The sequence below is a fragment of the Urocampus carinirostris genome, chromosome 3, assembly GCF_059441175.1.
Source record: "Urocampus carinirostris isolate Australia breed hairy pipefish chromosome 3, RoL_Ucar_1.0, whole genome shotgun sequence".
NCBI lineage: Eukaryota > Metazoa > Chordata > Actinopteri > Syngnathiformes > Syngnathidae > Urocampus > Urocampus carinirostris.
This window is the reverse complement of record NC_142351.1, coordinates 9,346,988-9,368,665: the sequence shown is the minus strand read 5'-3', so window position 1 is coordinate 9,368,665 and position 21,678 is coordinate 9,346,988. Positions and strand designations below refer to the sequence as shown.

General features: G+C 41.9%; 1 protein-coding gene across 1 annotated transcript; it reads right to left on the bottom strand.

Moving 5' to 3' along the window:
* Positions 1-610: 610 nt before the first annotated feature.
* edem2 (ER degradation enhancer, mannosidase alpha-like 2) lies at positions 611-16,774 on the bottom strand. The gene is made up of 11 exons (XM_088330580.1): positions 16,383-16,774; positions 12,912-13,022; positions 12,797-12,836; positions 12,615-12,720; positions 10,997-11,122; positions 7,996-8,207; positions 6,407-6,548; positions 5,702-5,826; positions 5,488-5,632; positions 2,379-2,500; positions 611-2,319 (listed from the first exon to the last, which is right to left on the bottom strand). The coding sequence occupies exons 1-11, from the start codon at positions 16,475-16,477 to the stop codon at positions 1,882-1,884; spliced, it is 1,662 nt and encodes a 553-aa protein (XP_088186706.1). The 5' UTR covers positions 16,478-16,774; the 3' UTR covers positions 611-1,881.
* Positions 16,775-21,678: the final 4,904 nt, after the last annotated feature.

Below are 21,678 nucleotides of genomic sequence, written 5' to 3'. Positions count from 1 at the left end.
TCGTGTTAAGTGTCTTCCTTTTTTTTTCTTATGAGCACTTTTATTAGCTGCAACGATACGTAGCAACGCACCCATGAAATCAATATGTAGTGTGTGTGGAATCAAATAAATAAAGAAAAATCCTGGTTCATCTCACACAAGCACATACATCAGTGGGCCCCAAACCATGACCCACGGGCCAGATACAGCCCACCTCCACATTTGGTCGAGTCCCCTGACCGATACCGGAGACCTTTTTTTAAACCTACATTTTTGGTTGTAACAGGATTCAAAAAACAGACGTCGCAACAATTAGAACACTTACCTCTGGACTGCCACTGATGTAGATGACATGTGAAAAGGCATAAGGTTTTATCTCACCACCTTTAATCGGTAGCAGAAAAAAAATAGTTATTTTGTTGCGCATTTTGGTTACAATCCCAATAAATTTGTCACTTACATTCTAATAATAGAATATAACAGAGCGCTCGTCTTGGGATCAAGAGGTCGCAGGTTTGATTCCCGGCTCCTCCGTGTTATACGTCGAAGTGTCCTTGGGCAAGACACTGAATCCCTAATGCCCCCAATAAGCAGGCAGCCGCCTTGCATGGCTGACTCTCTATTGGTGTGTGAATGGGTAAGTGTGAAGCAAGTTGTAAAGCGCTTTGGGAGGTCTTCATTGACATGAAAAGCGCTATATAAATGCAGACCATTTACCATTTACATACCTGTCAACCTGTACGTTTATGCCATACAAAGTATGTTTATTATGCATTTAAGCCATGTACGACGTACAATAAAATCGGTATAGAAAAACGCAAATTTGTCAATGATGGGTACCATCCGGTACACACCGACTATCAAAAAACGGCAAATCAATCAAGTCAAACGAGTTCGCCGCGGTAGCCTCTATCTCGGTATCGTTTTTTTTTTCTCGTTGCAAACGAAGCGAGCGGTGTCATGCTACTGTGCTCATGCACCTGCCGCCTCGGATTTCATGTGGTAGGTATGTAGTGAAAGGAAGTCCGTCTCTTTATAGAGAACTGGCTTTTTCGGCTCAACTCATTAAAGAGAGCCGGCTCTCAGACGGCTCACTTGCTTTGATGCATTATATTACGAATCATTATTGTTGTACAAAGAAGTTAAGAAAAAAAGCAAGTATAAAAGGAGAAAATGAGAAAAGACAAGTTTGTGGTTATCCCTTTAATCAGTATATTACCAACAATAATTCAATGCAAAAATTGAATTCATCATTTAAATAAGAAAATGTATTATTCTACTTAATTATATTTGCATGTATTTTTTCCTTCTACAGTGAACGTCCAAGCTACTTAATTTTTTTTTTTTATAATAAACCTCATTCATGTCGAGCAACTCGGTATCTCACAACAAAATGCTCATTAACAATATATAAGATTATTTTGTATTTTGTAAGGGAAAATACGACAGTTTGTAAGGGCATGGAGCCCTGGAGCTCGACAGGTATGCAATTTACGCGTGAACTGCACAAAGAAATTAACATCCGACTCTTGTAGTGTGACTAAAAATAGTGATATTGGAAGAAAGAACAATGCCTTTTCATGTGTCATCTATACCAGTGGTGATCCCATCTGTCGATTTATCTGAACTTCAAACCTGTTAAGTCTGTAAATAGCACAACAGAAATTTTATGTTCCATTGACTTTTTTTCAGTGAATGACCCAAAGAGTGTTATGTGGTCATTATTCATTTTATGAACAGTGTTACGATTTAATTTCTGACTTCAGTTCTTTGAAGGACCCAGGAAAGCTTTGTGGTTGTGTCTGTCAATTACGCACACCCTTTCAGACGCCGGCCTCTCATCCAAGAAGGGACAAGTCATGTGGCCCTCACAGAAAAATCTTTGGGGACACGGTGAATAGGTCACGTATCATTGGTGAAAACTTGTCCCAGGACAGCGAGTCGAGCGCTGAACGGCTGAACAAGACAGGACAGAGGGGGTGTCTTCCTCTCACCATATTTGAAAGCGATGCTCCCGGATTGCTCGTCCTGGGGATCGTCGTGCTCTTCCTCCGGCTGCGCTCGCCCGGAGAGGATGTCGCGGAGCTCCCGTTGCTCGCGGCCGTGGCGGCTGCAACAGTAAAGCGCGGCCGGGTCCAGAGGGTGAGCCTCCGTGTTGAAAACGAAGCCTCCCGAATTCAGGACGCACTGGCCGTCGACTCCGCCCTGGATCCAGGACTCTGTCCCTCCGTTGTGAAGGAAGTGGTCGGGATCGAAGAGTAAATAGAGGTACTTGATGGTTTCGGCTAGAAAGAAGGATTCCATTCTGTTGTCCAGTTGGTGGTCTCGCAGGTCTTTCACCTAAAAGCAACAAACGGCATGAGCTTCGAAGGTTGCCCCGGTGCCAAGGAGGCACTTACGCTGGCGTAGCCGCACGGTGTCCTGGCAATCCCCTCAAGCGACTCAAGAGCGTCCAGGCCGAGCTGCAGATACGTCTGATCCCCCGTCGCCTTGAACAAGTACATGGCGCTCTCCACCAACTCTGCAGAACGCAGAAGAAACCAGACAAAACTGAGGATGCAAACTTTGTTTTTATTTTTGTAGTATTTCTGCAGTATTTGCGTATTATAGTATTACGGTAGTAGTATTTTTGTAGTATTTTAATGGTGTCTTTGTAGTATTTGCCAGGTGTGCAAACACAAGGCTGCAATAATATTGGACCAAGCTTCTGAAAACACGAGGGCTGCAACAAACAAACAAAAAAAAAAAGATCTGCATTTATATAGCGCTTTTCAAGTCTAGACTTCCCAAAGCACTTTACAGTGTGCTTCACATTTACCAGTAGCGGCCGTGCAGCCATGTAAGGCGCTAACCTGCTTATTGGGGGTATTAGGGGTTCAGTGTCTTACCCAAGGACACTTCGACATGTAACACGGAGGGGCCGGGATTCGAACTGCGATCCCAAGACGAGCGCTCTACCTCCTGAGCCACTGCCGCCCCCAAACGATTGTTTTCATAATCGATAAATCGGTCGACTATTCTTTCGATTCGTCGCTGAATCCGATTTATTGAAGACATTTTTGGTTTCCTTGTATTAAAATTTTGGACGGATCTAAAAATAGTACACAAAAGAATATATAATAAAAAACAATAACAAAATCCAAGTGTTTGTAAATTACCTTGACAAGAGACAAAAATACTATATGCAATACACCTGCAAATATGTCAGATACACTTTTCCTACCACCATATTATAATTGGACTTTTCATACAAAAAAATAAAATATAAAGATTTATACATTTCATGTGTAGCAAAATAAAAAAAAAATATATCAAAAATATAAACCCACTTGGGCAGCACGGCGGTGCAGTGGTTAGCGCGGGTGCGGCACAGTTCTAAGGTCTTGGGAACCTCATGTGTGGGTTCAAATCCAGCTACCGGACTTCCTGTGCGGAGTTTGTATGTTCTCCCCGTGCTTGCGTGGGTTTCCTCCGGGCACTCCGGTTTCCTCCCACATTCCAAAGACATGCATTTCGAGTCCAAATTGTCCCTAGGTGTGAATGAGCGAGCAAGTTGTCTGTCCCCGTGTGCCCTGCGATTGGCTGGCAACCAGTTCAGGGTGTCCCCTGCCCACTGCCCGATGATTGCTGGGATGGGCTCCAGCACCCCCGCGACCCTACTGAGGATAAGCGGTGCAGCTAATGAGATGAGATGAGATAAACCCACTTTTCAAAATTTGGCCATCTTTTTTTTTTTCGGTTAAACCATTAAATATGATAAACATTCCCGATATGAAAATGATATATAATATGCTTAGGAATCTGCCCCTTGTGTAGAGCTAAACATGTCATTATTTTTCTTTTTACTTTATTTGATTTGCTTATTCTCCGCAACATTTCCTGTTCCTTAGCAAATAGTTAACTTTGTTTCATGATGAAAAAGTCAAACACAATAGGGTTGAAATTTTAATGCCAAATTTATTTGTAATGATTCAATGTTTAATACAAAGTTTTTGTGATATGCAAGATAACCATTTTACTAAAATAGTGCTGTTGGCGGCCTCTGCCGGATTCAAGTGGTACTACAACTCTCAGCATACGGAATTGGGTGCATTTTTATTTGCATCGATTGAACGTAATAAGTAGCTCATGAATAGCGTGATACAACAAAAATGACGATTCAATCAGTTGCCAATGCTTTTAATAGCAAATTTTGATCAATTTTAGCGATTAGTTGTTGCAGCCCTAGAAGATTACTGATCAAATTGTGGGTTCTCTGAGAATTGTCCTTATTTTTGAAGGAAAACCACAGTTTTTCTTAAATGAAAATAACAGGAAACTAATCAGAAATACACCCAATACATAGTTGATAGCTGCAAATGTCATTTTTTTAATGCAATATCTACATAGATGCATAGAGGCTTATTTCCAAACAGCAGTACGTTTTTTTTTGTAATACTTCACTTGATTGAAAAAAGTACCGTATTTTCCGCACTATAAGGCGCACCGGGTTATAGAGCGCACCCCGAAAAAATAGATTTTGGTCCTATATTTGACATACATAAGGCGCACCGGATTATAAGGTGCTACAATGGGAACGTCGACAAAACAGTCAGATAGTTCAGTCCAACTTCTTACCCCCTTAACATTCCCAAAGCTTGCAAATACGTGTCGAGAACACGTGCGGATGCGGTGTCCGTACGATGTGACTCAAATGCATCGTTCCATCATTCGGAAGGTTAAAGTCTTGGGATTCAAGAAATGCCAACCATTCCTTAGTTTCTATTTTCTTTTTCGCTCGCAACTTTACTGTGCATATGACAATAAACACTTGGAATTGAGTTGAATTTAAAAATAGACACTCCATTCCGTCCATTATCTGCACCGCTTATCACAGAAACATCGAGTTCAGTCTGAAACAAGATACAGGGACAATATAAAACCCGGAGTAGCTCACCGAAGTCGTTGTGTTCATAATAATGTGCAGCCAATGTCCTCTTATATCCGTGAGTGTAGTAAATCCAGGAGAGTAAAATATTTACAAATACAGAATAGAAAAAAATGCTTTCTCTATGCCGTCAGCCACGTGCTATACGCATTCATCTTTTTCGGCCAATTGCAGGCTTTGTTTCGCCGTTCAAGCCAATGCCAGCCTGTAAATGATTAAAAAGGATCCGCCCCTTGACCTCCGAATAACTTTAGCCAATAGTGATCGATTCAACTGATGATTGACACATCTTTTTCGGCCAATTGCAGGCTTCGTTTTGCCGTTTAAGCCAATGCCAGCCTGTAAATGATAAAAAGGATCCGCCCCTTGACCTCCGAATAACTTTAGCCAATAGTGATCGATTCAAATGATGATTGACACATTGGTTAGCCAATGAAACGCTTGTAAATAAATCCCAGCATACACCGCGTACTACTTGGCGTTCGGGGGAAAATCTAGTCGCCTTATAGTGCGGAAAATACGGTAGTTAGGTAATGGTGGTAAAACATGACAAATACTGTTCCAAAATATAAAAAAATGACCTGGTCTTAGTGGGTATCCTTCCCTCTTGTCCACAGTGTAGCCCCGGGAAATGCTGTAAAACTCAGGAAGACCGCCGAATTGCCTCCACACCGAATAATAGTTCTGGAAGGTTCTGATGGCGCTGTCCAGGTTACCTAGAAGAGTCTGACAAAAGATGCAAGCCCTTCACAAAAGCCGCTACTTCCTCTCCATGTGTAGTATACGGATGGCTACCTGCAACCCGGGCCAGAATGCTTCCAAGGACTGGAAGACGGGCATAGACACGGTACCTTTGTGCATCTGCACCCACAAGTACCAGTCATCATAGCGTGTGTAGTTCTGAAGGGCCTGGTCATAGGCTGGAGTACACAATATTACTTTAACACACATCGGCTCTATATCTGAAGCCAGGTTCACACTGCTGGAAAATCGGATTTTTGGGACAAAGTCCGTCTGAGAGGCACCTGGGTCCCTCCTGGATTTTTCCATTCAAATTTAAGACCTTTTCAAGACCACATCCAATGAAATTTAAGACCAATCACGTCAATGTTCCCTGTAATTGTCCAGGGGTCTGAGCGTTCACACAAAGTCGGTGAGCAACGCTTGAAACAACAGTGAGCCACCATAATCCCAAGTGTGGCAACTAAGTCATTCTCAAACATGTCCAAAACTTGACATCAAGTTACATTTTGCAGTTTCCGGCAATGCAAAATTATTTTTCTCTTTTGAATGAATTGACTCATGTACTATTGCAAAGGTTGTACGGCCTACAAACGTCGTTTCTTCTTACAATTCTTTCACAAGATATCCATTTCTTTTTATTTCCTGATATATTTTGTCGCATAATATTAACATTTTTGGGGGCTTTTTGAGTCGGTTGAAGTATTAAACTCTGCGGTGTGAACCTAGCCTGAATGATGGTCAGTCCTCGCGACTTACCGTTAAACATGCTTAGCAACTCTTCATCCTGCAGCAAGATGGCGCCCTTAACCAGATACTCGAAGTAAGAGTCCACGCCTGCACCAATGCCAGCGTCCTGAGCCACCCACTTTTTGGAGACAACGTCGATGTGGTTGCCGACCTGTAAGACCAAAATTACAACGGTTCTGTCAAATAATAAGAGCTTAGTTGAGAAAACTTCTGAGTTTTAACCCCCCAATTGGTGATTTGGTTTCCCATTAACCTTAGAATAACAGTAAACTAAGATTAAAAGGCCTCAAGAGGGGTTCGGAACTGACATTCGCCTCTGTAGAGAGCGACTATAGGTAAGAAAACACAATAACTGTTAACTCTGACAAATCAAGGTGATCATTCTCATTTTGAAAGGGATTATTTCCATTTAAGCAAAACGTGTAGTTTTCCTACCCGCAATCATGCTTATATGTTGCAAAATATTACTTACACATCCCAGGGGACTCGAGAAATTTAGCTTTAAAATTGACCAATCTGCCTCATGTCCTCTGAAGCTGTGATGTCACCAGATGACAACAAAGACTCATAACAATGGTGGGTCCCGTTGAAAAACGATTGTAGTAAACATCGATTGCATAGCGCGCTTTTCTGCTTGGAGAAATTGGAACAGGGTTCCCTTTTTATTTTTGCTTCCTTTTGGGTAGGCAATTGTGGATTTTCCTTTGTGTTATTATACCTTGCAATAGGTATAATATTGTTCAGATAGCTCCCTGTCAGCATCCAGGCCAGTTTTGTTTGGTCCAGGTTAGACCAGTTAGCTCTCGGTTATCCAGCTAGCTTGCCCTGCTGGGTTTGTGTTTGTTGCCGTGGCGGATTTTTGTTGTAGGTTCCCTGGTAGCCTGGCTGACTGCCCACTGCGTGTTTTTGGTTGGCCAGCCTCCCATTTTCCTGCCAATCAGTCCCGGTTAGCCCTCTCTAGCAGCCAGTTAGCCTGCCGTGATCATTTGGTATATTTACGGCTGGGTTCCTGTTTGTTGGCGTGACCGTTTTTTGTTGTTGTTGGCTCCCGGTTATTGTGGCTGCTTACTGCATGCTTTTGGTCGTCTAGTTTCCCGTTTTTCCGCCAATCAGTCCCAGTTAGCTCTATTTAGTAGCCGGCTAGCCTGCTGTATCCCAGCTGGGTGAGGCCCTGTTAGCTCTGTGTGTGTTATTTTTGCCAGATCCCACGATTTTGGATGCCCAACATTTGTTGTACCATTTCTGCACCTACCTGCAACAACGCCTAGCCATTCTCCACTAAAACGACCAAAACTTGACTTAAAGAAACACTCAAAACACCTCTTCGACTAAATAACACGCAAACCAATATAGTGACTTGCTTGCAAGGGGGCCCTGATGATGTCACAGCTCAGGAAGTATAAGAAGAGACAGGCCGTCTCCAAAATGCGTTATTTCAGAAAATATATGCAATATACCGATGAAGAATAAATAGATATTATGCAAAAAACATGTAACATTTTCTCACATTTTGTATGTTTTAGAATTTGGGTATCCCTTTAAGCATGCCAAAGTAATCAATTTATACGGCTAATCCTGTATACACACTCTACATTTACCAGTCCAATGTCCGACCTCGTCTTCCACAGAGCCCTCAATGCCCGGCGTGCAACATCCTCAAATGTAGAATCACCCGTAAGTCGGCTCAAAGTGGCAAATTCCAGTATAAAAGTTCCCACACCAGCAGTGCAGGTGACGGATGTCTCCGTGGGACTGACACCGTGCTTTAAGTTGACTGTGCCATATGGCATTCCAGTGGGAGTGTCAAATGCTGGAAGGGACAAAGACAACATTTACACGCAGGGAATAGTCTGACCGGGATCAGAAATTTTTAAAGTCATCCAAATACTGTATTATCTGGACTATAAGTCGCAGGTTTTTTCCCCCCATAGTTTGGACGAGGGTGCGACCTATACTCTGGTGGACCTTTATGTAAAATGATTAACGCATCATTATATCATCGAGTTTTAAATCTTATTAGCGGTACTGTAAACCATTTCGCATGTTTTTTTACACTAAACCCCAAAAATGGCGCTCTAGGCCTGTGTTGATGATTTCAACGTTGCCTTGTTTGTTGTGTGGGGCACATTTTTTGGAGAGGAGGCAGCTTATTGTCTACCATCTTCCGAGTTGGAGGAGTTGTTTACCGGTTAAAGTGAAACAGAAAATTAATATTTCATTCGATTTAGTGATTTGAAGAGAAGCTGATAGTTTGGTAAACATGTTCTTTATGCTAGTTATCTGAATAACTTGGTATGTTACATCGTTATATTCGAGCGTGTCTATGACATGCACTTGCGTGCAACATAAGTATATCATACACTTATTCAGCCTGTTGTTCTCTTTTTTTAAATTGCCTTTCATATGACATGTACCGCATTTTCCACACTATAAGGCGCACCTAAAAGCCTTTATTTTTTTTCAAAAGCTGACCATGCGCCTTATAATACAGTGCGCCTTATATATGGATCAATATTAAGTCGCAAAGTCTTGCAACTAAGGCAAGCAGCCGTCGACTAGATTTCCCCCCGAAGGCGAAGTAGTCCGCGGTGTATGCTGGGATTTATATACCGGCGTTTCATTTCCTAACCAATGTGTCAATCATCATTTGAATCAGTCACTATTGGCTATTCGGAGGTAAAGAGGGCGGATCCTTTTGATCATTTACAGGCTCGCATAGGCTAAAGGGGCGAAACAAAGCCTGCAATTGGCCGAAAAAGATGAATGTGAATCACACGTTGGGTTGCACTACGGCATAGAGAAAACATTCTTTACTACTCTGTATTTGTAAATGTTTTACTCTCCTGGATTTACTACACTCACTGTTGTAAGAAGACCATGGTTACGTATCATTATTGAACGTGATGGCTGCAAGAGAACTTAGGTGAGCCATGCGGCTTTATATTTTCCCGGTATCTTGTTTTAGAACGATCTTGATGTTTCTGTGATGAGTCTATTTTTAAACTCAATTCAATTCAAAGTGTTTATCGTCATATGCACAGTAAAGAACCCCGTTTCCCTGCACAATAAAATTCTTACTTTGCTGTCCACACAGTTGCCAGCAAAAAATAAAATGGAAACTAAGAAATGTTTGGCATTTCTTGAATCCCAAGACTTTAACCTTCCGAATGATATTTGGAACGATGCATTTGAGCGATTGGTGACATCGTACAGACACTGTTTCCTTACATGTCTGAGACACGTATTTGCTTCTTTGCAAGCTTTGGGAATGTTAAGGGGGTAATAAGTTGGACTGAACTATCTGACTGTTTTGTCGACGTTCCCATTGTAGCGCCTTATAATCCGGTGCGCCTTATGTATGGAAAATATAGGACCAAAAACTATTTTTTGGGGGTGCGCCCTATAACCCGGTGCGCCTTATAGTGCGAAAAATACGGTATATTTTTTGTGTTTGATTTTATCAAATAAATACCCCCCAAAAAGGAAATGTATACTCCAAGTGCAACTTATATATGTGATGGGATCATTTGAAAGACATTTATGATTCATTTACAACAATATTAGAATTAGAATAAAACATTTCTTAATTATATAGGGTTCCAACAGTTGAGTAAAAATGTTTTATTTGCTTCAAAGAGTTTTATCACTTTATGAACCACTCAACCATTCGCCTGAGAGGAGAAGCTGCAGCATTGTCATGTTTATTTTTCCCTGTTCTGTTTGATGTTTCATGCTTCTTGTTTTACGATGGTCTGTTTGATGTTTGTTGTTATGGTGCCGTCTGGCCAAGTTAAGCTCTCCACCCCTATCGACCCTGAGACTCAACTCCTTCTTAATCATATTTTTGGGCTGATGGGACTTGTACTCCAGAGCGACTTGTAGTCCATAAAATACGTAAATTGTTTAACATGCTTAGAGACGAACAAATAACGCCTTGAGTATTCTGATAACAAGTCTGATGCAAAAACAATGTCATTATGTAAAAAAATGTAATTTCTGCATTTAACTTTTCACATTAAAAAAAGATTTTTAATTTTATTTTTTGTATGTGTCCCATATGTTTAGGTGTGCTTGTACTTGGCTTTCAAGTAGCAAGGACCGCATTGTGAAAAAGGTGTTACACTACATATGGATGGATACAACTGCGGCATCCACTACATAGGGACTGCAGTATTTTCGCCGTGGGGGTAGAAAATAAAACATACTCGACTGCTTTTTTTTTTTTAAAGAGCTACAAGTTTGCGTGTATCGTTCATCTCCGTACTACAAGTCCAGAGATCTTTGCGGAAAAAATATCCCGGCTGGAGGAATATATGTGCGTGCAAGTATAAATGTATGAGTAGTAAAAAAAATGAAAGGACTAACCCAACCATGGACACCGATATACTTAAAGTGGTACCAAGACCTTAATGAGCTTTCTATGTGTGCTTGCATCATCAGAATACTGGCAATAGTCCATTTGGAATATCCCCAGCATGTTAACGTACCAAATGTCATGACATACCAGATACTTTATGCATTTTAGGCTTTTTTTTACTTAATGGTTTTGTTCTACACGGTAATAGAAAACTATCAAGTGAATATTTGTGCGTACTGTACCTGGTAGCAGTGTCCTAGCAGCGTCCTCGGCCATCCTCAGGAGTGGTCCAGAACACGGCCAGCCAGGCTCTACCTCCAATCCGGCCCTACCTGAGAGCAGGTGGGCGGACAGCAAGCCCCCCACCACTAAAGAACAGGCACAAAAACAGTTTTTTTGTTGGACAGTTCCTGATGCCCATGGTGGCTGATTTGCATTGTTGGGAATCGTGAGGTTAACGTAATGGATGTATTTTTATCACTAACGGGTTAATCCAACTCATTATTTCTTCCGCCGTTACAACGCTGACACCGTTGCTCACGGTCAAAAGCGGTATCATATCGTTACTGGAACGGTATCGATCGATACTACCATGTATTTGCTTGGAACGAATCAATACTTAAATTCCCGGTATCGCTTACCCCTCGTATCTGGGCAGCGTTCCCTCTAAGCTGCGCGCGTGCGCAATTGCGCACTGCTCGCACATTCTCAATGCACAAGAAAATCGAGCCAGCGCACAAAAATGAGGGCTCAAAATTACTAATTAAGAAGCGACTCAAGTCAAAGTTACAGTGCATGAAGGTCAAGATACACGGGTTCCCCTGACGTTGTGTCCTAAATGCGGTGTTTTGAAGTCGAGTCGAAGGAGAACGAAGTTGAGTAAAGTTAGTAGTTTGTCGGGGAACCGGCTTCTTTGGCTCGGCTCACTAAAAGGAACCGGCTCTTTCGGGTCCTAAACGGTTCTTCGGGTTGTTTTTGCTTCTTTAATCCCAACATGACCAAATATTATGTAAAATGATGCACAAAATGACTTAAAGGGGGGAATAGAACAAAAAAGAAAAAAATCCCAAAATGAAAAAGTAGTGAAAAGCTGAGGAAAAAAAGAAACAAAAGGAAGAGAAAAAAGAAGGAAACATTTAGAAAAAAGCCACAAAAAAAGAAAAGAAAGAAATGTAGGAAAAAAGTAAATAGAGAACAAAAAGAAAAAAGTAACAGCTCGGAAAAAATAAACACAATGAGATTTTTTATAAAGGAATTTAAAAAAAGTAGAAAAAAAAACACGGAAAAAAGAAGAAAAAGTTTGTGTTGCGTTCAAATAATTTCCAATTATATCAATTGAATCTTGTTGCCAACATTGTACTTCCACTAAAAAATGTGATTAAGTACAGTTCTGTATCTTACAAGCGACTAAATAAGCCCCCAAAAATGTTAATATTATGCAACAAATTATATCAGGAAATAAAAAGAAATGGATATCTTGTGAAAGAATTGTAAGAACAAACGACGTTTGTAGGCCGTACAACCTTTGCAATAGTACATGAGTCAATTCATTCAAAAGAGAAAAATAATTTTGCATTGCCGGAAACTCAGCAAAATGTAACTTGATGTCAAGTTCTGGACATGTTTGATAATGATTTAGTTGCCACACTTGGGATTATGGTTGCTCACTGTTGTTTCAAGCGCTGCTCACCGACTTTGTGTGAACGCTCAGACCCCTGCAAGATTAGAGGGAACATTGTATCCGGGTCCATTAAAGGGCACCGGCCTGAGGATTTGGTTGTGTGGAAAAGCCGCACCCATGTTTAACAAGCCAAGCGACGAGCCCACAAAAGCTCAGTTGTCCTTTTCATTTTGACAAACCTCTGATGTTGGTCTCAAAGACTGAGGCGTTGATATCAATGTCAAAGTCTATTGTGTCTTGGAGAAGCGATGCCACACGCTGAAATTCAGTTTGGTTTCCAAGCACCTGGACACAAACATGGACCACTTTCGTCAACAGTTCACTGAACCAGGGATTGATAGACACTTCTTTGGAATCTCACCAGCAAAGTATCGAGTGCGTCAATAAGTGTCAGGGAAAAACTGAAAGAAAATGAAAGCAATGATTATGATGACGTCGGTTTTAAAGAACTGACACTTCCTAAACTTTGACCAGACCTGCCCCAAGTGTCCTGACCATCGCAGGTAAGGGGACGAAGCTCGTCGTAGGGAAAGGCGTTGTCCAGGTAACTGTTGTAGGCGTGGTAGAACATACTTTTGATTCTCTGTCTGAAATAGTTTCAGGTACATATAAAAGCGTAAGTGACTTTTCTACACATGTCTATAAATCGCTTCGGATTATAAATCCCACCAGGTCAAAAATGCATGATTAAGAGGGGAAAAAATGTAAGTAGCACCGGAGTAGAAATAGCACCATATTATGAACAAACCTGCGACCTATAGTCCAGAAAATACGTCATAGGCTGAATGGGTAGAACTATCTGGAATAATCTGTTGCCTTGTTAGCTACAGAGTCAAAAAGGATTTTGGGGTTATTCTTTTGTGCCGCAATCACCTCCGAAAAATAGGCTGATTTTGCACAGGCAAGGGCTGCTTTATACTTTAACAAGTTGTCACACCAGGTTTGACGGAAAACCTCAAGCTTGGTAGCGCGCCATTTTCTTTCAGATTTCCTGCTGCCTTGTTTACGTGATCTAGTTTCATCAGTAAACCAAGGCGTGCGTCTTTTAGGTCCTGATTTAAGGCATAGGGGCGCTACGGAATTTGACAATAAGTCGCGGCATTTGGATGGACCAATAACTAACATTTCGGTCTTTTCAGAGTTAAGACGCAAGAAATTGAGTGACATCCACTCTTTTACCTCGGTGAGGCAGGCCTCCAATTTTCCACAATTTAGTGTGGCAGATTCCTCCAATGGAAGATATAGTTCAGTGTCATCTGCGTAGCAGTGGAAACTGATTTTATACTTGCGAATAATATCACTTAATGGAATAGCATATGAATAACCTATACTTTTCGTGGACAATATCTATTATTTGTGATTGCAACATCCTTTGCTGTCTGGTATTCCTGGAAGGGGGATACCACATGTGCGGTCCCTTCTCAAGGTTTCTTCATTTTCCTCATGTTGAGGTTTTTTGAGTTTTTCCTTGCCCTCATGTTGGTTCCAGATCAGGGGATGGTGTAATAATAGTCTGAAAAAAATAGTCTGTGTAATAACCTGTGAAGCCCTTTGAGACGCTTTGTGATTAAGGGCTATACAAATAAAAATGACTTGACTTGCTCCCTCATATCTTTCAGATTTAATTTCGCCCCATGTTCCAGTCCGGAGCCGTAAGTTATGTGAAATTTTGTACTTCTAGGAGTATTTTGAAATCCCTATACTTTTACGTAGGTCATTTTGTACATAGGGCTACATTGAACCAGTTACTTAAATCCCCTCCACACAAGTTTGCATCTGTCTGTCTCTACTAAGGTACATTTATTTCGACGCAGAACTCCGCCAGGCGCTACCATGTTTAACTGATCAAACGTAGAAACCTCGTCACGTGACCAGACTTCAGCGGAGAAAAAGATGTTTACGGATGAAACAGATCAAAAAGGTCGCTTCGCTATGAAAACAGAAAAGAGGAGGCCTCACATCAAAAGCTGGATCCTCTTAAAAAGGATGCAAAAAAATATAATATAATATAAATAATATAAATATAATTAAGAAATGTTTTATTCCAATTCTAATATTGTTGTAAATGAATAATAAATGTATTTCAAATGATCCCATCACATATATAAGTTGCACTTGGAGTATACATTTCATTTTTGGGGGGTATTTATTTGATAAAATCAAACACAAAAAATATACCGTATTTTTCGCACTATAAGGCGCACCGGGTTATAGGGCGCACCCCCAAAAAAATAGTTTTTGGTCCTATTTTTGACATACATAAGGCACACCGGATTATAAGGCGCTACAATGGGAACGTCGACAAAACAGTCAGATAGTTCAGTCCAACTTATTACCCCCTTAACATTCCCAAAGCTTGCAAAGAAGCAAATACGTGTCGTAGACACGTGCGGATGCGGTGTCCGTACGATGTCACTCAAATGCGTCGTTTCAAATATCATGCGGAAGGTTAAAGTCTTGGGATTCAAGAAATGCCAACCATTCCTTGGTTTCTATTTTCTTTTTCGCTCGCAACTTTACTGTGCATATGACGATAAACACTTGGAATTGAGTTGAATTCACTCAACTCATCACAGCAACATCAAGATCGTTCTAAAACAAGATACCGGGAAAATATAAAGCCGCATACCTCACCTAAGTTCTCACGTTCAATAATGTTACGCAACCATGGTCTTCTTACAACCGTGAGTGGAGTAAATCCAGGAGAGTAAATGTTTACAAATACAGACTAATGAAACATGTTTCTTTATGGCGTAGTTTAGCAAGCTTGCTATTCAGAGTCATCTTTTTCGGCCAATTGCAGGGTTTGTTTTGGCCCTCTAGCCTATCCGAGGCTCCGAATAACTTCAGCCAATAGCGATCGATTTAACTGATGATTGACACATTGGTTAGCCAATGAAACGCCGGTATATAAATCCCAGCATACACCGCGGACTACTCCACGTTCGGGGGAAAATCGAGTCGGCAGCTGTTGCGTAAGTTGCGAGCCCTTGCGACTTAATATTGAGCCATATATAAGGCGCACTGTATTATAAGGCGCATGGTCAGCTTTTGAAAAAAATTAAGACTTTTAGGTGCGCCTTATAGTGCGGAAAATACGGTACTCGTTTGGACAAATGGAGAGGATGGATGAGGAGCGAATGTTGAAGAGGATCTACAGAGCAGAAGTCAATGGAAGGAGACCAAGAGGAAGACCGCAATCGACGTGGATGGATGGTGTTATGAGTGAACTGCAGTAAAGAGGTCTAAATTTAGTGGAAGCGTTCTAAGGGATGGGCAGGGCACCCTTATGATGCGGCAGGGGTAAACCAGTGAAAGCTGTCAGGCCCCGCTGTTGAACAGAAGAGTGTGTTGTGTCACCCTGACCCAAGTGACATGGCCGCTTTCTTGAGTCCTGTTTCATCTGGAGGGACGAAAGCATGACCAACTTGGGTGGCGAGGTGCTTAACTTGTTTGGGTGTTTGGGGATTTGGGTTGGCCATGGTCCAAAATTTATTTATTATTAGCATATTTGGTATTGGAGTAATCCTAAAGTCATTGAAAGTAATCCAGTTAAAGTAACCCTACCCAACCCTGATAATTAGGATAAAAATTGTGAAAGTAAGAAAAGGACTGTTTCAAATACAGTCTTAATGCTAATCCTTACCTGCCAAAAGATGAAAAAGGAAGTTTATTTGAGCGTGTCTGAGAATTGTACATACATGCACGTGCAACAAACGGGGCTGCAATGATGATTGTAGACAGAAGATGGCGCCAGCCTATACAATACTTTGCAGTTACGGACACCACCTTTGAAGTGCGATAACTCAGCAATTTATCAATATTTTTGGACTTCAACCACCCAGAATATACATAATAATTACCTGCATATATCGGGGGGGACGCATATTTTAATGAAGAGTTCGAACGTTTTGCAAACTTTTAAGCGGAAAACCACGCGTACTTACCTGACACTGTGCATCTTTTCCTCGGTAAATTGAAGACTCGAAGTCGTGATGACGCACACATATACGATGAACGTGGCTAGCACGGGAAAGTGCATGGCGGTTTAACGGAGAAGCGACTACTATAATTCAAAAATAAACTTCCTCCATTAAAACCTCAGCGGTCTAAAAACCGCAACAAGTTATTGACATCAAGTGCTGTGCTGTTTTTGCTAGCTTCGCACGTGACCCGGAAGTGTTGATTTTTAAACCGTATTATATAGATTCAGTCTTATTATTGATATACAATACTGTTCCCTCTTTAATACTTTATCCAAAAAAAACTTAAATTGAGCAATGAACATAACAGAAAGCTGGACAGAGGAGTAACTTTATAGGCGACCTCAAACCGGAAGCCGCTGCCATGGAGTACCGTATCTCCATGACAGCGGCACAAAAACAATAAAACAATTAGGACAATTGTGAAATGTTGGCGCATTTTTATTGTTTTATCTGGTGGGAACACGAAAACACTTTTTGGGATGGTAAAATATAAAAAACAAAACTAGATGACCGATTAATGCCAAAATTTGTCTGATGAATACGGAAGCCCACGAATGCCATAATTCAGTTAATCAAGCGAAATTTTAATTGGTACACAGTAATCCCTCGGTTCTCGCTGTTAATGGGGACCAATACCACACGCGAAAAGTGAAAATCCGCGAAGTAGCGACGTCCCTTCAAAAATGCTTAATTTTTTTTAAAAAATCATTTTATTTTATTATTATTATTTTTTAGACCCGCGAAGCTCTGAACCTGCGAAAGGTGAAAATCCGCGAAATAGCGAGGTCCCACTACTTATTTTTTTAAAATAAAGAACATGTTGGGGTAAATAGCAAGAAGTTGCGTAATATGGGTATTCAGTTTTTGAAAATAAGCGTAACTACGTAAGCTGCTTATCCATCCATCCATCATCTGCACCGCTTATCCTCAGTAGGGTCACGGGGGTGCTGGAGCCCATCCCAGCCATCTTTGGGCAGTGGGCAGGGGACACCCTGGACTGGTTGCCAGCCAGTCGCAGGGCACACAGAGACATAGACATACAACCACTGGCTCATTCACACTGAGAAACAATTTGGTTGGGCCAGTTAACCTAATACGCATGTTTTGGGGAAGTGGGAGTGCCCAGAGGAAACCCACTCAAGCATGGGGAGAACATGCAAACTCCACACAAGAGGTTCGATCTCATGACCTCAGATCTGTGCCGCACACGCGCTAACCACTGCGCCGCTGTGCTGCCCAATAAAGTACATGTTGGGCTAAATAGTAATATTGTTTTTTTCTAGTTTTTGAAGCTAATCGTGGCATCATGTAAAATACATAGGCTGCTTAATGTCCTTTAAAATCTTTTTATCAATTTTTTCCACAATTGATTTGTTTTATTCTTGTTTTATTTTTTTAATTTCGCTTAAATTTCATAATAATATAATTTGATTTAATCTACATGGCTCTATAATAAAAATGAATGACTGGCTTTCAAACTGCAGGAGGTTTGAAACAGATACAACGCGGGAATTTGAAATGTCATTTATTCATTTTGTCACAAACGTTTTTGTCCATCGTCAGCGCTCTTGTATTTTCTTAAAGGGACAGTGTGTAATATTGGTACAAAAGCTTTCGTTCAGTAAAAAAAACATTGATTTGAATACTAAGCCAAAATACTATCATCCTAATGTTAATTTTTATGAAAATATCGTCGGTCGAGAAATTTGTATTTCTTTACATGGTGGAATCCCAACCTAGGAATCACCACTGTGTTTGTCTGCCATTTTGCTGCTACTGTCAGGACCAGAAGGGAAACAGGACCCAATCGCGTAACGTTTCTCACAAGTTTATTGAGATAGAGAGAGGAAGGGCAGCTCACTAGACGCGGGAAAAAAGTCACTCTCGCAATCGGATTGTGATCCGAATACGGAAGTGGATCTTCCGTACCGGGCGATGGCGGTGTCAGGGACGTAAAAACGAGTTGTAAGCCAGGACGGGAGTATAGACGTAGTCGGGGACAAAAAAAGGTCGTAAGCCGGGACGGGAGAGCAGACGTGGTCGGGATCAAAACAGGTTGTAGCCGTAGACAACGGGCGCAAAAACGGTACAGGTTGGAGTCAGGGTCGAAAAAGGCTTGCCTAGTATACACAGAGGTTTGCAGACGGACTGACAACAGGGGATCGACAGGACTGAGTTCAAATAGTCACAGGGAGCCAATCAGAACCCGCGGCGGGTGGCGCCAAATGAGCGGTCACAGCTGAGTCACATCAGTAATCATGGCAGCTACTCTGTGGCACTGGTTTTAGGTCGCATTAGACTATACAGTGCCATCTAGTGGTCAATTATTACACAGTGGGCATCCATAAGGCATGCTTACCAGAGGCCCTTGCCAGCTGAATCACTTCTATGCGGAGGAGTATCAGCTCTACACTGTCCCTTCCGGATGACTGATCTTCTCAGCCTATGTCTCTCTGTGGAGGAACATAAATGATCTTCTCAGCCTATGTCACTCTGTGGAGGAAACTCATTCTAGATGCATGGATTGGGATCCTGTTCTTTCGGTCCCGGCCCACAATTGTTGACCATAGATAATAATAATAATAATAATAATAATAATTTCCTTTGTATTGTCATTCTTTGTTAGAACGAAATGTCGATACACCTGACCCGTTGTAGCGAGCCGATGCAGCCGCAGCCAACAGAGGACGCCGCCATTTTACCAATGTTATAAGTCTTAGTGAGGGTAGGAACATAGATCCACCTGTACATTGAGAGATTTGCCTCACCGCAGGGGTGTCAAACTCATTTTAACTCGGGGCCCACTAAGATAGAACAAACATTCTGTCGGGGGCCGGACTAGTAGATTGAAGAGAAAGAAAAAGAGAGATAAAGAAATAAGAAGGAAGAGGGAGGGAAAAGGAGAGAGGGCGGGACAAAGGAAGAAAAAGAGAGAGAGGGAGAGAGCGTGAGAAACAAAAGATAAAAAGTCGTGAGAGAGGGGGAAAAGAAAGGGAGAGGAAGAAACAAAATAGAAATAGAAAGACAGAAGTAGAGAAAAGAGAGCGCAAAGGGTAGGAAAAGGGAAAGAGAAAAGGAAAAAAAGGAAGTTAGAGCAAAAGAAGTTAAAAAGATACAGAGAGAGAAAGAGACAAAGAGCAACAAAGGAAGAGAAAAAGAGAGACAGAGAGTGGGAGAAAAGGGGTGGAAAAGAAAGAGAAGAGAGAGAGAGAGAGAGAGAGAAATAAATACATGTACAGTGTCTTTGTTCGAGGCACCTGACTTTAGCAACATCAAGTTGACATATTTCAACCTGCAGCTTGTTTTTCTCTTGCGCTTCTCTGAGTGTTGTTTCGCGGGCCGGATTCAATCCCTTGGCGGGCCTGATCTGGCCCGCGGGCCGCCTCTTTGACACCTGTGCCTTACCGGTACAGGGTCCGCATGACGGCAGACACTCCACCTACCCTCACCCGTGAACAAGACTCCAAGATACGAAAACTCCTCCACTTGGGGCAGGATCTCATCCCCAACCTGAAGGAGCATGGCGCCTGAAGGATTTTATAAATTGGACTATGAAGGATTTTATACGATTGAATACAAATTACATTTAATGCAAAAGATATTCACTGACTGGGCTGTGGTGAGAGGTCAGGGCACCCTGGTGGAAAATGTTGTTTACAGGAACGGCGGGAACATGACGTACGGCTGATAAGATAATCAGTACATCCAGACGCTGTTGAGGCACAAAGGCCCTGATGACGTAGAAACGCTCGGTGTTGTTTTCAGTACCCCAGAATCGGGACTCTTCTACGAGATGGTGAAGCCCAGGGGGCTTCCTTGGCACGCCCATGGGAGGAGTCGGCACGCCATTATGCGGGGAGAAGATGGCCAAGAGGAGAAAGCTAAAGGACTTGAGAAAAAGGCTTCCTAGAGACTCCAATGTCACCAATTCAGCCGTGTCAAACAGGCGCCCCGCGGGCCAGATCAGGCCCTCTAAGGGATTGAATCCGGCCCGCGAGACAACACTCAGAGAAGCGCAAGAGAGAAACAAGGTGCAGGTTGAAATATGTCAACTTGATGTTGCCAAAGCTAGGTGCCTCTCACAAAGACACTGTACTTGTATTTATTTCTCTCTCTCTCTTTTTCTCTCTTTCTTTCATTTCCACCCCTTTTCTCCCACTCTGTCTCTGTCACACTCTGTGTCTCTTTTTCTCTTCCTTTGTTGCTCTTTGTCTCTTTCTCTCTGTGTGTCTTTTAACCTCTTTTGCTCTAACTTCCTTTTTTCCTTTTCTCTCTTTTCTCTTTCTCTCTTCATACCCTTCACGCTTTCTTTTCTCTCCTTCTGTCTATCTATTTCTTTCTTCCCCTCCCTTTCATTTCCCCCTCTCTCACGACTTTTTATCTTTTGTTTCTCCCTCTCTCTTTCCCTCTCTCTCCCTCTCTCTCTTTCTTTGTCCCGCCCTCTCTCTTTTTCCCTCCCTCTTTCTCTTATTTCTTTATCTCTCTTTTTCTTTCTCTTTAATCTACTAGTCCGGCCCCTGACAGAATGTTTGTTCTATCGTTTTCTAGATAAAGAGCTGACACATAGAGCCGCTTCGTTCGTGAATGGCAATTAATGCTTCAAAAAGTATTTTCTTATGGGGGCGGCAGTGGAGGTAGAGCGCTCGTCTTGGGATCAAGAGATCGCAGTTCGAATCCCGGCTACTCCGCGTTACATGTCGAAGTGTCCTTGGGTAAGACACTGAACCCCTAAATCCCCCAATAAGCAGGTTAGCGCCTTACACGACCGCTATTGGGAAATGTGAAGCACACTGTAAAGCGCTTTGGGAAGTCTTGACTAGAAAAGCGCTTTATAAATGCAGATCATTTCATTTCATATAAGCCTCACGTGCAACTTTAAGAGAATAATCAGGAGGGAGAGAGAAAGAGAGAGAGAGAGAGGGAGAGAAAGAGAGAGCGTGAGAGAGAGAGAGAGAGGGAGGAGAAGTCTTTCAAGGGGATTCCATTACTGAATCGGTGGAGAGTCGTTTTCCCTTTTTCTAGATAAAGAGCGGACACATAGAGCCGCTTCGTTCGTGAATGGCAATTAATGCTTCAAAAAGTTTTTTCTTATATAAACCTCACGTGCAACTTTAAGAGAATAATCAAGACAGAGAGAGAAAAAGAGAGAGAAAGAGAAAGAAAAAAAGAGAAAGAAAAAGAGAAAGAGAAAGAGAGAGATAGATAGAGAGGAGAGGTCTTTCAAGGGGATTCCATTTCTGAATCGGTGGAGAGTCGT